Below are 12,488 nucleotides of genomic sequence, written 5' to 3'. Positions count from 1 at the left end.
AAGTAAAAACAAAAGATTATGAGAACACACACACACACACACACACACACACACACACTAGTGACCCTGGTGTTCACAACTTATGACACAGGGACTTCTTCAGCTGACAGTACAAGACAACTAAGCAATCAGGGTCTATGGAGTTAGACTCAAGAGCCAGACTGCCTGGGTGTGAATTCTGGTCCTATTACTTGTCAGCTGTATGACTCATAAATTACATCGCCTCTCCCTGCCTCAGTTTCCTCGTAAATGGAATAGATATTATAGTAGCTGTCCATAGGATTTTCTTTGGGGGTGGGGTAGCTGCCTGTGTTAAATATGTGAATATAGAGAACACTGGTATAGAGCCTGGTGTATGCCGAAGACAGGAGGAATGTTGGCTGTTATTAGCAGTCTCTGATAACATCCAGAGCAGTTTCTTAACCTGGTTAGTAGTGCACTTCCTAATCTCATTTGGGACCCTGATGTTTCTGGGGGAAGACATCTTGTAGATAAAGATGCCCCTCTAGAATGTCTGGATGCCCTTTGAGCCTTGCGGATGGGGTCCCGGGGAGTCTCCTTGCAGCCCTTAGCTGTTTTATATTTCCTCTGACGTCTCAGGTCCACCATGAGGTCTGCACACACAGATATGCACCCAGCAGCCCCCTTCTGCCCAGTGATTTGAGAGGCCGGGATAAAAGGACCAAGGGCAATGTCTCCAGGAGGCCAATTATTTAAGCATTTTATGGGTGCCAACCGGTAGCAAAGCGGAACCATTTTTGTTCGCCTGCCTTTTGTTTCCCCCTCACAGGTCCCTGGGTAATAGATGCAAATGAATAGTGGAAAGGCAAAAAGGCAGGCGGTGGGCGGAGGAGGCAAAGGGGGAGGGGAGCAATCGAGGAGCTGGGATAATCCAGTGTGGATTAAGGTCCTGGAATAATCAGAAGCTGCCAGGGTGTGATGGTGGCGCAGCCATAATAGAGAGTAGCAGAAAGGAAGGAACTCTATGCCCGGGCTTACCTGTGGACGTTGTGAAATAACAGTTCTCACCAGACAAAGACATTTATGTGGTCTGACAAAGAGAGCTGCAAAGATAAATGCACAAGAAGGCTCACCTGCCCAATAAAGGAAAAATGGATTTAAAAGTGAAAAGTAAAAACGGAGGCTTTCTGGACCACTTAGAAGCCACCCTGATGACCCTGCAGCACACCGCTGTGCTGGGGTGAGCGTGATGTATCTTGGTTCTCATGGCAGCTGTGTTCCTGGCTGATGTGGACTTTGCTGCCCTAACTGTTGTTGTGCAACCCGTTAGGGCCCCCAAGAAGGACGACCATTAATCAGGCACAAGCTAGCTGGGTGCTTTTGTGGCTCTGAGCAGTTCTGCCCTGACATCTTTAAGATGCTGTGGAAACCATAAACATGATTCAGTTCCCATTATCTCCATGTTGCATATTTGTTACCATTATTCTTTGAAGACTCCAAATTGGATATTAAAAATTTATGATATATATAAAAGTTTTCACGGAGTTAAAAAAAAAAAAAACCTGCAGCAAATAAGACCGTCTCATCCATCAGAGGTGTTTGAGCTGTCAGAGGAACCTGGAGAGCCATAGGGGGAGCCAGTCTGCTGCCCACAGACAGAGGAGCATGGGGAGTTAGGAGGAGGTGTGCTGGGAAGCGGCTTCTCCTTCCCTTGCAGGCTAAATGGGAGTTTAAATACATTTTGTTAAAAGAACAAAGTAAAAGAGCTCCATCACAGGACTCTCCACAGACTGTCTTCACCAGCTGATGAGCTGGGAGGTCCCTGCTGTAAAGATGAACAGTAGTATGAACTGAGAAGGCTCCCAGGTCTGGGGACTGATGCTTGTGGACACCTGTCCAGTGCAGAGAGCCCCTTGCCACTAGGAGAGCTCTGTCCACCAGAGCTCTCTGTCAGACCTTCGTGCAGACACACAATCCAAATTACACAGATCTCTATTTGAATGGAAGGCAAGTCAGAGTAGGGAAAACAAAATGTTTCTCAACATCGGTTTAAAGCACAAGCAGTGTTAATGAATCCATTCAAACTGCATTTACAGGTGTCTTAGTCAGGGTGATTACTGTGGAGACAAAATGCAGCTTGGGAGGAAAGGGTTTATTTGGCATCACTGAAGGAAGTCAGGCAGGAACTCACACAGGGCAGGACCCTGGAGGCAGGAACTGATGCAGAGGCCACAGAGGGAGCTGCTTACTGGCTTGCTCCTCATGGCTTGCTCAGCCTGCTTTCTTATAGAACCCACGACCGTGAGCCCAGGGACAGCCCCACCCGCAATGGTCTGAGTCCTGCCCCATCAATCACTAATTAAGGATGTGCCCCACAGTCTTGCCTACAGCTTCTTATGGAGACATTTTCTCAATTGAGGGTTCCTCCTCTCTGATGACTTTACCTTGTGTCGAGTTGACGTGAACCTAGCCAGCGCACAGGGTATATGTTATATAGGCACGGCTAGGGCATATATAGCGCGTGGTCTCTGTCCTCAGAGGATTAGAAAGGATTAGTTTATGAGGGAGAGAAGACATGAGTCATAAGCAAGGTGAGCTCCAATGAGGCATCCAAGACTGGCCTGGGACATTGGGAAAAGGTGAGAAATGGGACCCAAGGGAGAGGGTACCAAGCGGGGTTAGTCTAACTTAGGAATGGGTGAGAATTTCACAGAAAAAGAGCAGAGGTTCCGTGTAGGGGGAAGCAGAAGAGAGAGACGTGGAGCGGAAGGATTGTTGGCCACCACCCAAATCAGGAGCGCTGCTGGGCAGCCGTGGGCTGAGAGCCTGCTGAGTAGAAAGGACAGGCGTTGAGCAGAAGCACATGGAATACACAGTGTCGGTCAAGATAGGCAAGTGGAACTCAGGCAAGGAGGGAGTTCTGGGGATCAGGACCAGAGTGCAAAGCCGTTGTCCACCCCTGTGGTTGGAGGGTAGGAATCCATTCACTTTCACCCCATCCCTCACGTACAGAGCCCCTGTAACATGCCAGGTGCTAGACCACACCCCGGAGATTTGCAGTTGATTGGAACAGCTTTTTACAAATAGGGACCCAACTGAATCGTTTGCCCCCCGGGGCTCAGGTTAGGAATCGGAAAAAGATTTCACAGGTGTCACCCAAAAGGCAGTTGCAGTTGAGGAGGCTCAACAATGTGTAAGAATTTTCCAGGAGGGGAAAGGAGAGATGGATTCTGTTTTGCCCCATGGAGATGAGGGTGAAGGACAAGAAACTAGTCGAGGGGTTCTGGGGATTTACACTGAAGGACTTGGCCCATTGAGATGAGAGCAGCTGGGTTGTAACTCGGGGGAGGACAGGGAGCCACTCCAGAGACTTCGCTATGCTGTTCCAGGCAAGGGTAGGAGCTCTAGGGGTTCTGCCCTGCAGGACAGAAACCCTGGCTGACCTTTTTTGTTCCTAAAGGCGTTCATGGTCCTACAGAAGGCATTCTGTGATAACTGCCAATTCCTCTGAACGCCCTTGATATATGAGCACACACTATCAGAAAAGGAAACGAAATTTCCCCAAAAACGGGGTTCTCATCCACTTAACTATGAATTTGAAAAGGAAAGTTTTATTGCTTCTGGTTCAAAACAGTAGTTATAAAATAGAAAGTTAATGTCCCCTTTATGTTTCCATAATGCCTCATCTCTAAACCTAGTCCCACAACTTTGAGATGCACTATTTTTGGTGTTCCCAAGTCTGGTACCAACACCACATGCGTGGGCTGACACAGCTGCATCTCCTGTAGCACTGGGAGAATCTGGAACGTCCGCCACATTCTCTGCCCCTTATCTCTGACTCCAGGGGAAACCTTTTCTTGTTTCCATGGAGGCAGAAACATCCCTCTTATCTGAGGTAGGCAGATGGAGTGTGTCTAGAATGTTCTAAAGGCAGAAAGAAATGGTTTTGCTTCAGTGTGAACATTGTATCAAGACTTTTTCTCACAGGAAGAAGTGGTTTCTTTGAAGAATTCAAATTTGTTACAGAGGGAATTCAAAATAAAACAAATAGTGATTCATAGAAAAGTGAATGCAAAGGTTAGGGCAGAGAGGGTTAAGTAGTTGGTGCAACAGGAAAACCCATGTGGGAGGCCAAGCATGGTGCACATACCTGTCATCCCAGGGTTTGAAAGGCTGAGGCAGGGAGATCTTGGGTTTGAAACAAGCATGAACTCTGTAACAAAAGCTTATTCCATCCAGAGAACAGAAACAGGGCTGGGAGATGGCTTAACAGTTAAGACAACACATTGCTCTTGCAGACTACCAGAGTTTTATTTCCAGCATCGTGTGTGTGTGTGTGTGTGTGTGTGTGTGTGTGTGTGAGAGAGAGAGAGAGAGAGAGAGAGAGAGAGAGAGAGAGAGAGAGAGACCAGAGCTCACAGCTGCTTCTGACTCCAGGTGTGTGTATGAGTGTGTGTGTGTATATGAGTGTGTGTGTGTGTGTGTGTGTGTGTGTGTGTGTGACTTCAGAGCTCACAGCTGCTTCTGACTCCAGGTGTGTGTGTGTGAGAGAGAGACTTCAGAGCTCACAGCCGCTTCTAACTCCAGGTGTGTGTGTGTGTGTGTGTGTGTGTGTGTGTGTGTGTGTGTGTGTGTGTGTGTGAGTGTTTGAGCTCGTGCTTGAAGAGAAGAGAGTTCACAGCTGCTTCTAATTTCAGCTTCAGGGGAATTTGAGGCCTCTGGACTCTGCAGGCACCTGCCCTTACTGTGAGAATGTGCATACACACAATTAAAAACTAAATCTTTTTTTAAAAGCACATGTAGAAATCTTACAGTTTTAATGAATTTTTTTTTAAACTTTTGTTTCTTTTATAGAGAAATTTGAAGTTTTCTTAGAACAGTAAGACAAAAATGTACCTTTGGCCTGACAGTCACATTTATTATTACATATTTGCACTAAAATGCAACAAAACAGACTCTCATTTATGTTTCCCTTTAGAAGCACAAACGTCTAGCACATTATTCAGAATAAAACTGTTGGGAATAAGACACATGGAGTGAGTTAGTCCATCATCCGGGGTCTTGACAACATTCCTTCACTTCAGAACTTGTCACTTGAGAATAAACCAGACATTCACATAGTCCTCCAGGCACCAGTGGGTGCCAAGAGCCACCAGTAGGGTGGTCCACTTCTGGCAGTCCACTAGATGTGTATTGTTTGTAGAGAATTTATGAACAATAGTAAAACTGACTGCAAGTCCCTCTGCTCAGTGTTATTATTATGGCCTGCTGTTTGGGAATAATTTCAGCGTGGGCATCCTCATCTGCAGGGGTAGTTGGCTCCCTCTGTCTGCACCCCCAAATAGAGCAGGTACAGAACAAGGCATAGGCACCAATGTACGAGATTCTAAGACAAAGCTGTCTTCAAACGAATCTACATGTAAGATTAGTAGAGTTGCGTGGAGGGAATGGTGACAGGGAATGGTGAGAAAGTGCTTTTTTTGGAGAGTGTTTTCCAGGCCACAGTTGAAGAAAGTGATGAGAGACCCAGCTCTGCCTTGTCCTCAACAAAACTGCACCCTTGCTGGGGAAATGGAAGTCAAGCCAAGAGAGAATGTGGTCTTGGTTGGAGAGGTGGGAGAAGGCGTTTGCCAGGAAGTCAGACGAACGCTCTCCAATTCTATTTGTTCATTAGAATCCAAGAGGCAAACGTGGGCAATCATGAAATTTTGCAGACCCTCACCCTTTAGAGTAAGACCCACCTCTGGGGCCACATCTGCCAGGCATTGCGTGGTGTCTCAGTGTCTTTGTGATGCCTGGGAACGCCCTCCTTAGTCCAGGGGCTCTCGGCTGGGCTTGTACAGTGCCTTCATCTGGGAGCTTTTTATTATTTGGTTTTATTTTCAGAGTTCACAAAAAAAACTGCACTCTGCATTTTAATTATATTTGTGAAAAAAATAAAGAAGACTCAGGAACCAATATGCCAGTAAACAAACAGGAAACAGCCCCCCCCCAAGATGGTTCTAACACGAAACCAGGGTAGAGAGGGCTACTGCCTAGTTGAAGCCACTTAATTCCACCTAGGAATAATTTAAAATTTCATTTGAAAGCTTCATAATGCAAGTGGGTGTGTCAGGGCACGCGTGCACACGGATGTCAGGGTGGTGGCTCCACATTCCTAGGACTTTGCGTGGCCTCTGTCCTGGCTAGACAATGGGGTTGGGTTTTTTTATCTTTCATAGCATTTATTTATTTATTTAATGTGTGCCTCCACATGTACCGGGGCCTTTCCATGGTACATGTGCAGAGGTCAGAGGGCAACGTGGGAGTCAACTCTCTTTCCACCATATGGGTCCCAGGGATTGAACCAGGTCTCCAGGCTTAGCTGCAAGTGTCTTGTCCACTGAGCCATCTCAGTGGCCCCGCAGGATAGGATCCCTTAGACTCTGGAGTGAGGCTGAGTGTCTGAGAGAAAAGACAAGTTTCTGGGTTCTGTTTATTTCCTACTGTTTTTAGTCCTCTCTATTCCCATTCATTCCTACTTAACAAAACCTACTAATGATAAGACTTGAGATGAAACTTATACAGCACACTCAAATCTTAGGTAATGGGGACGTTTTTGTCCCCTAAACACATAAAAAAAGTATGTGAGCACCTTGCATGTAAGTGGGATGAATGTATTTTTTTTTTTGCCACTTATGTTGAAAATATCCCCAGGCATCTGGTGTGTATGAATGTGTATACATAGTACATGCATAATAAACATATTCCACCTTATGAATATTTATACACAAGATACATATATATTGAATATAGGCATGCATATGTAAATAGTAGCCCTTGTAAACGATATGCAAATTGTGCTTATGAGCATATGTACCACAGTGCATCAGGAATATAATAAATCCACCACCAAGAAAGACTTGCAGTTTTGAGGCGGTATTTTCTGGAGTTGTTTGTGATAGGGTCTAGTTACTATCCAGGTAGGTGTTATTTCCCACCATTGAAGAGTAAGTCACCGGACATGGCGGCATTACCCGAAACAAATGTGGTTCCTTCCCTTAAGAGGCCTGTTCCTCCCTCACACAGTGACTTAGGAATTTTCTATAAAGGAGTTAATGTCGCTGTCGCCCATTGGCATCTCAGAGCCTTCTTACAGCTGCCCTTGGTCTGGGTACTCACTGCTGCCACATCTGTGGGGCCCCATAGAGTTCCATCCTCCCACACTGGGGCTGCACTGCCGAGGAGTCCTGATTCAGTGCAGTGGGCAGGAGCATCGCTGGCTTCAGTAGACTGTTGAGCGGCAGGACACCAGTGCTCAGTTCCTTCTCTGTCACGTACAGCCTATCCCAGGACACATCTTAGTTTGACTCTGCTTTGGTAGGGGATAACAGCAGAAAGAAAAGGCTCCGCATTGCAGAGATGGCCATAAAACTTATCTCAGAAATGAAACCCTCTCCACACGGACCTGTTATAAACCATCCTCCCCTGGCCCTGCCATTCCGTTTCCCAGCTCCACCCAGAACCCTCGTGATAAGCAGCAGAAACCTTTACTAAACACAAGCTATACAATTTTCGAATGTGCAGCGTACGGATTCCTTTTAAAACACAGTCTTCAGCGTAGCTGGGGAACTCTAAGTGACACTTGTCAGGTCAGATTTTGCTCCGTCAGAGAAACAACACACAAGGGCTGTCATTGCAGTGTCACGGACTCTGCTCACGCCCCGCCCCACCCCGACCCCCACCCCATCCCCACCTATCACAACAGGTAGTTCTCAGCTGTTCCCTTGGTGGCAGACATACATTTTATCTAAAAAATCAGCAGACAGAACTACCTGCTGCTTCCTGCGCGGCTCTCTCTGTGTTTCTCCTTTTTCCTACCTCATTGGGGCCTTTAAAAACCAGCTGGCGGGCAGCCAGGAGCTCATCATTTGAATGCAGTGCAAAATGGAATATGCATAATTATATGCAAGCCATATGTGAGGAAGGCAAGCTCAGCTGTGGATTTTAGGAGGCCAGGAGAGAGAGAGAGAGAGGAAGAGAGAGAGGAAAAGGGAGAGAGGGAGGGAAAGGGAGAGAGAGAGAGAGAGAGAGAGAGAAAGAGAGAGAGAGAGAGAAGCTGCCCAGTGCAAGAGTCACCAGATGAATGGGATTAATGAGTGTGCTTCGGACACGCCCTCTTCACCCGCCTCTCCCTCAGGCCAGCTCCAAACCAGAAACCAATGGCCATTAGGAAGAGAGGGCCAAAACCTGTGTTGCTGATGGATCATGTTAATGCCTCTATTGAAATGGCAGCTTTCTTAATTGACAGCATAGATCAAAATAACCAGTAACTCTGAATGCAGCTTCTGAATTAAATCTAATTTTTTTTTAAACCACATTTGATTGAAGAATCATTGTTCTTACGAGATCATCGATCCTTTAGGATCTTTATTTAAAGATTGAGGGGAATCAATTTATCTTTAATAGTATTGCAGTTCAAGATATAATATGCAAATTGCTTTTCTTATGGCCTTGCTATTAGAATTTCTTAAAAGTGCATTATCTAGAAATTGCTTAAGCATGCCAAAAAGTTTAAACACGTATGTATGTCATATAATCCTAATTGTGCAACGGATATTACAACACTCAAGTGGTGGTGATCTCCAACAAAACTAGTTGATTTTTGGTTTGCTTTGTGTCATTCGAACTATCTCACCACGATGAATTTGCATGTTCAAATTAAACAATACAAAGAAAAACAGAACTCAAATTCTGATCTCTGAAAGGCATACTGCGTATTTAAACAAACTACTTAATAATGTTGTTATTTCTGGATTCCCGTTTGTTTAATGATCTGAGCTGTTATGCTTTTAGCTTTTTTTTTTTTTTTCCTTCCATTATTTGTAAGTCCCTAAATAGGCCGTTATATTTCCCTTCAGGCTAGAGATGAAGATGGACGTGCTGAAACTTACCCCCAGCAGCACTATGCTAAGGAAACTCCAAGGCTTGCCTTCAAGAATAACTGCGAACTACTTGTAAGAATAACATACTTACAACAAGTCTAGAATGTTACTTTAGCACAGTGAAAACAGTTTTTTGTGAGGCTTTGTTCATGATTACATAATTTATGAAATATATTTTTCTGTATAGAGTTCTAAGTGCTAATTCTGATATCACTGCATATTAATTATAAGATCTCAAGTTGTTTGCAAATCTTTTATATCTGATTCTAGAGCGTGAATGGCCCTGTCTTTATTAGCTTGTTTTGTATTGTAGTTTATAAGCAGTCACTTGGAGAATGGCTAGTAAAGTTAAAAATATAACTTGATACGTGGAGCTTGGAGAAAACCCCACCCCACCCCACCCTTCCTCCTACGCCCTAAGTGTACGCGATTGTAGCGGACAGTGGTTGCTGGGCTTGCTTCTGATAGGAAAGATAGTCCATTTGACACACAGCACTCCCTTTAGGATTTGAGTATTCCTCCACTCTCTTGCCCAACTCCACAGCTTCTCTCCTGCAGAGGGAGGGAGTCAGTATGACAGGGTGGGGGGTGTTTACTGTGGAGAGAGGAGGACATCAGCTGTGATGAAACTCGGTTCCAAGGCAAGGTTAATTTGCTGTTCATTTTAGCATTTACAGGGAGACAAGATGAAAAGCAAGCAGGAATGCCTATTATATTTCTATTAAATGAATCTGTTGGGACCTAACACTCTTGATTAGCTTTTGAAAACGAGTGCTCGGCAATGCATTCTCTGTTTACTTTAGGTAAACAGAGAATAGATTGTCATTTATTTAGAGATGCCAACACCGCTTTTGAAAATGAAGCTTTAGGAAGGATCTAGCATGTTGCCCCTAAATGTTCTTTTCCTTCCGATTGCATTAAAGCAGAAACATTTGCTCCAACTAAATGAAAACAGGGACAGAAAATGAAGATGCTCGGCTGTTAACATTTTGAGGTAGTTTAATTCCTGTTTGGATTTTTGGCCAAATAGAATAGAGCTTTGCCAGATCTCTGCATTAGGAATTCCCACGTGTACCAGCCTTTGGATTTGGCTCTGACACCAACTGTTCATCAGAAACAAAGTCGCCAGAGAGCAGAAGACTGGAAAATACAGGCCTTTCCCTTCTGGTCACAGCCGCTGCCTTGGACAGCGAGACCTTCCTCCAGGCATGGCAGCAGGCATGATCACAGTAGCAGCACTCAGCCTGTGTGTGCAGTGCCCTTGACCAACCAACCTGCAGGCAGACTCGCTGCTTATAAATGCAGTCGCTCACATGAAAATTTAACTCACCTGATATCTTATTTGAGGGCTCTTAAGAGCCCAGGTCTGCTCTATCATTACCCACTGCAGGCCCTTTACACTTTTTTTTTTTTTTTTTTTTTTAAGGCTTTCTCGCTAACTGCCTGGGGTGAGAGGGAGGGCACTTATGATGTTTTGGTATCAGAATGCTTTCAGCGTGCCTTACTTCTTTTTAGAAAGATCGAGAGGACCTATATACTACCCTTAATCCCCCTACGTATGGGGAAAGTAGATGTGCTTGAATGTAAACCGGGGGGGGGGGGGATTTTTTTAATGCGAACATCGTCTTCAGATACCTTTAGAGAATAAATGCTTTGGGCTTGCCTGGCTTACAGCAGGACGGTGTCGTTAGTTTTGAGAGGTTTGGAACAATTTTCATCATAGAGTGGTCGCTGTCAGAAAGGCTTTGTTTTGCCCCCACATCCTTTCCTGTGATTAAAAAAAAAAAAAAACAAAAAAACAAACAAAAAACCGAAGAAAACACAAGTGAGCTTATTTCTCTAAGGAGAAATGTAAAAATGCACGCATGTACATAGATATGCTAGCTACAAGAAAAGCATTGTGTTTGGCTGTTGTGAATGCCCGAGAAGTTAGGCTTCTTTGCAAGAGAACTGTTCATTCTTAAGAGAGAGATGGGAGTTCCTTTCTTACTACAGTCCAGAGGAGAGGTTGCAAACTCTACTCCAAAGTGCCTTTTTAGCTTAAGGGTGGTTCTGGCATCTTCTTTCATGGCAGCCCCAGCAGCAGCTGTTTGGGAGAGTAAGAAAAGTACTGAGGACAACGGTCTTTGGAGTTCCCAGGTGATCAGAAGCACACAGCTGGAAGGCTTGTCCCCGGGGCCACAGAACTGTGTACCAGACTAGGGAGACAGGACACTGACTCTGTATCGTTGATGGTTGAATGTCTCTGTGCCCCTCCCCTAGCCCACACTTCTTGGTAGAGACAGGAATATTGAGTAACTTACAAAAAAGCAAAGTGAAATCAATGCCTGGAATACACAAGTGTGTGTGATCAGAGTGCACCAACAGAGACAGCGTTGGCTATAGTGGATTCTGCCGTGCAACGGTAGAGTTCCTCTAGGGTATTGATTTTTCCATTTAGATCCCAAACTGTGATATATGCCTTTACACTAATGTACTGTACACATGACTAGATATTTGGCTTGGTGGCCAAGATTCTTTCTTTGGTGATAACATAGGGATTTCCTCAGTGGCTTTTAAATTAATTTAGAAAATGGAAGGCTATAAAGACCAATGATTAGATAAACAAGTCCTATGTGATGGGTGGCAGCTCAGTGTGGCCACCTAGCTCTTCATAGACGTGTGTGTGTGTGTGTGTGTGTGTGTGTGTGTGTGTGTGTGTGTGTGAAGAGTGGGCTTTCCTACATAATCAAACTATGACTAAAGAAGACAACAATGTGTGTAATTTATATCATCTCCACACTAAAAGCAACACAGCATTCGAGAACTAAGAAGGAAGTACAGTTAGAGCTAGCCATGGAGACCAGGACTTGCACCAAATTCCAACTCCATTGTCAGTCCCTTTATGGTCATTAAGTTTCTCTCAGAGAAATAAGCTTGGGACTGCAAGGTTTATCAACTCCTCCAATGAAATGCCCATTCGGCTGTGGACTGCAGGAGCTGTGAAAGGAAATTCTTGAGGATGTTTTGAGTTCATATTTTCCCATTCGCCAATTTCTTGTTAGTTCACAAGAACTGGCTGGGTGAAAATATTGTAGAAATAGAACATAACACTGGGCCCTGGAAGGGAAAGATGTACAACTAGAGGGAGTTGTTGTTGAAAGGTTTGGAGAAGGAAATGAAGACAGAGGAATTATTGACACCCGTGTGTGTGTGTGTGTGTGTGTGTGTGTGTGTGTGTGTGTGTGTGTGTGTGTGTGTGTGTTTATTTAGGCCAGGCTGTTAGCCAGTGAACCTCCAGGTTTCTCTGGCTCTCCAGAGCTAGGATTATAGATTAGAAAGCCAGCAAGTGTAGGAAGCCCAGAGAAGGGCATAAGAGAAGGACGTGCAGGAGAAAATAAGCTTGTCCGACCTGGCTTCAGCTTCAGGAATCATCACCCAGAGTCTGAATCTTTATGGCTATCTCTTGGCTGCAAGGGTGAGGGCTATGAAGAAGGAGAGGGAGGCAATCCACAGCTGGGAGGCAAAATAAAAATAGTCTGAGAAAGAATTCTTTCAGGTCACTTACAAGGCCAGCGAGGGGAGAAGATGAAACCTATTTTGGTGTTGTGGCCTCGTGAACAG

The 12,488-nt window shown here is 44.9% G+C and overlaps 1 protein-coding gene across 2 annotated transcripts in view; it reads left to right on the top strand.

Moving 5' to 3' along the window:
* The window catches only part of Sobp (sine oculis binding protein homolog), a 144,337-nt gene that overhangs the window by 88,735 nt on the left and 43,114 nt on the right, over positions 1-12,488 (top strand). Inside the window, exon 5 of one of the 2 annotated variants that reach the window (XM_051175584.1) lies at positions 8,862-8,957. The exons of the other annotated variant lie outside the window; for it this stretch is intronic. Coding sequence (XP_051031541.1) covers positions 8,862-8,957 — 96 coding nt within the window. The remainder of the gene's footprint in view (positions 1-8,861; positions 8,958-12,488) is intronic. 2 annotated transcript variants of the gene reach the window in all.

This window comes from Phodopus roborovskii, unplaced genomic scaffold (assembly GCF_943737965.1).
Source record: "Phodopus roborovskii unplaced genomic scaffold, PHOROB, whole genome shotgun sequence".
NCBI lineage: Eukaryota > Metazoa > Chordata > Mammalia > Rodentia > Cricetidae > Phodopus > Phodopus roborovskii.
This window is presented reverse-complemented; position numbering and strand designations above follow the sequence as displayed.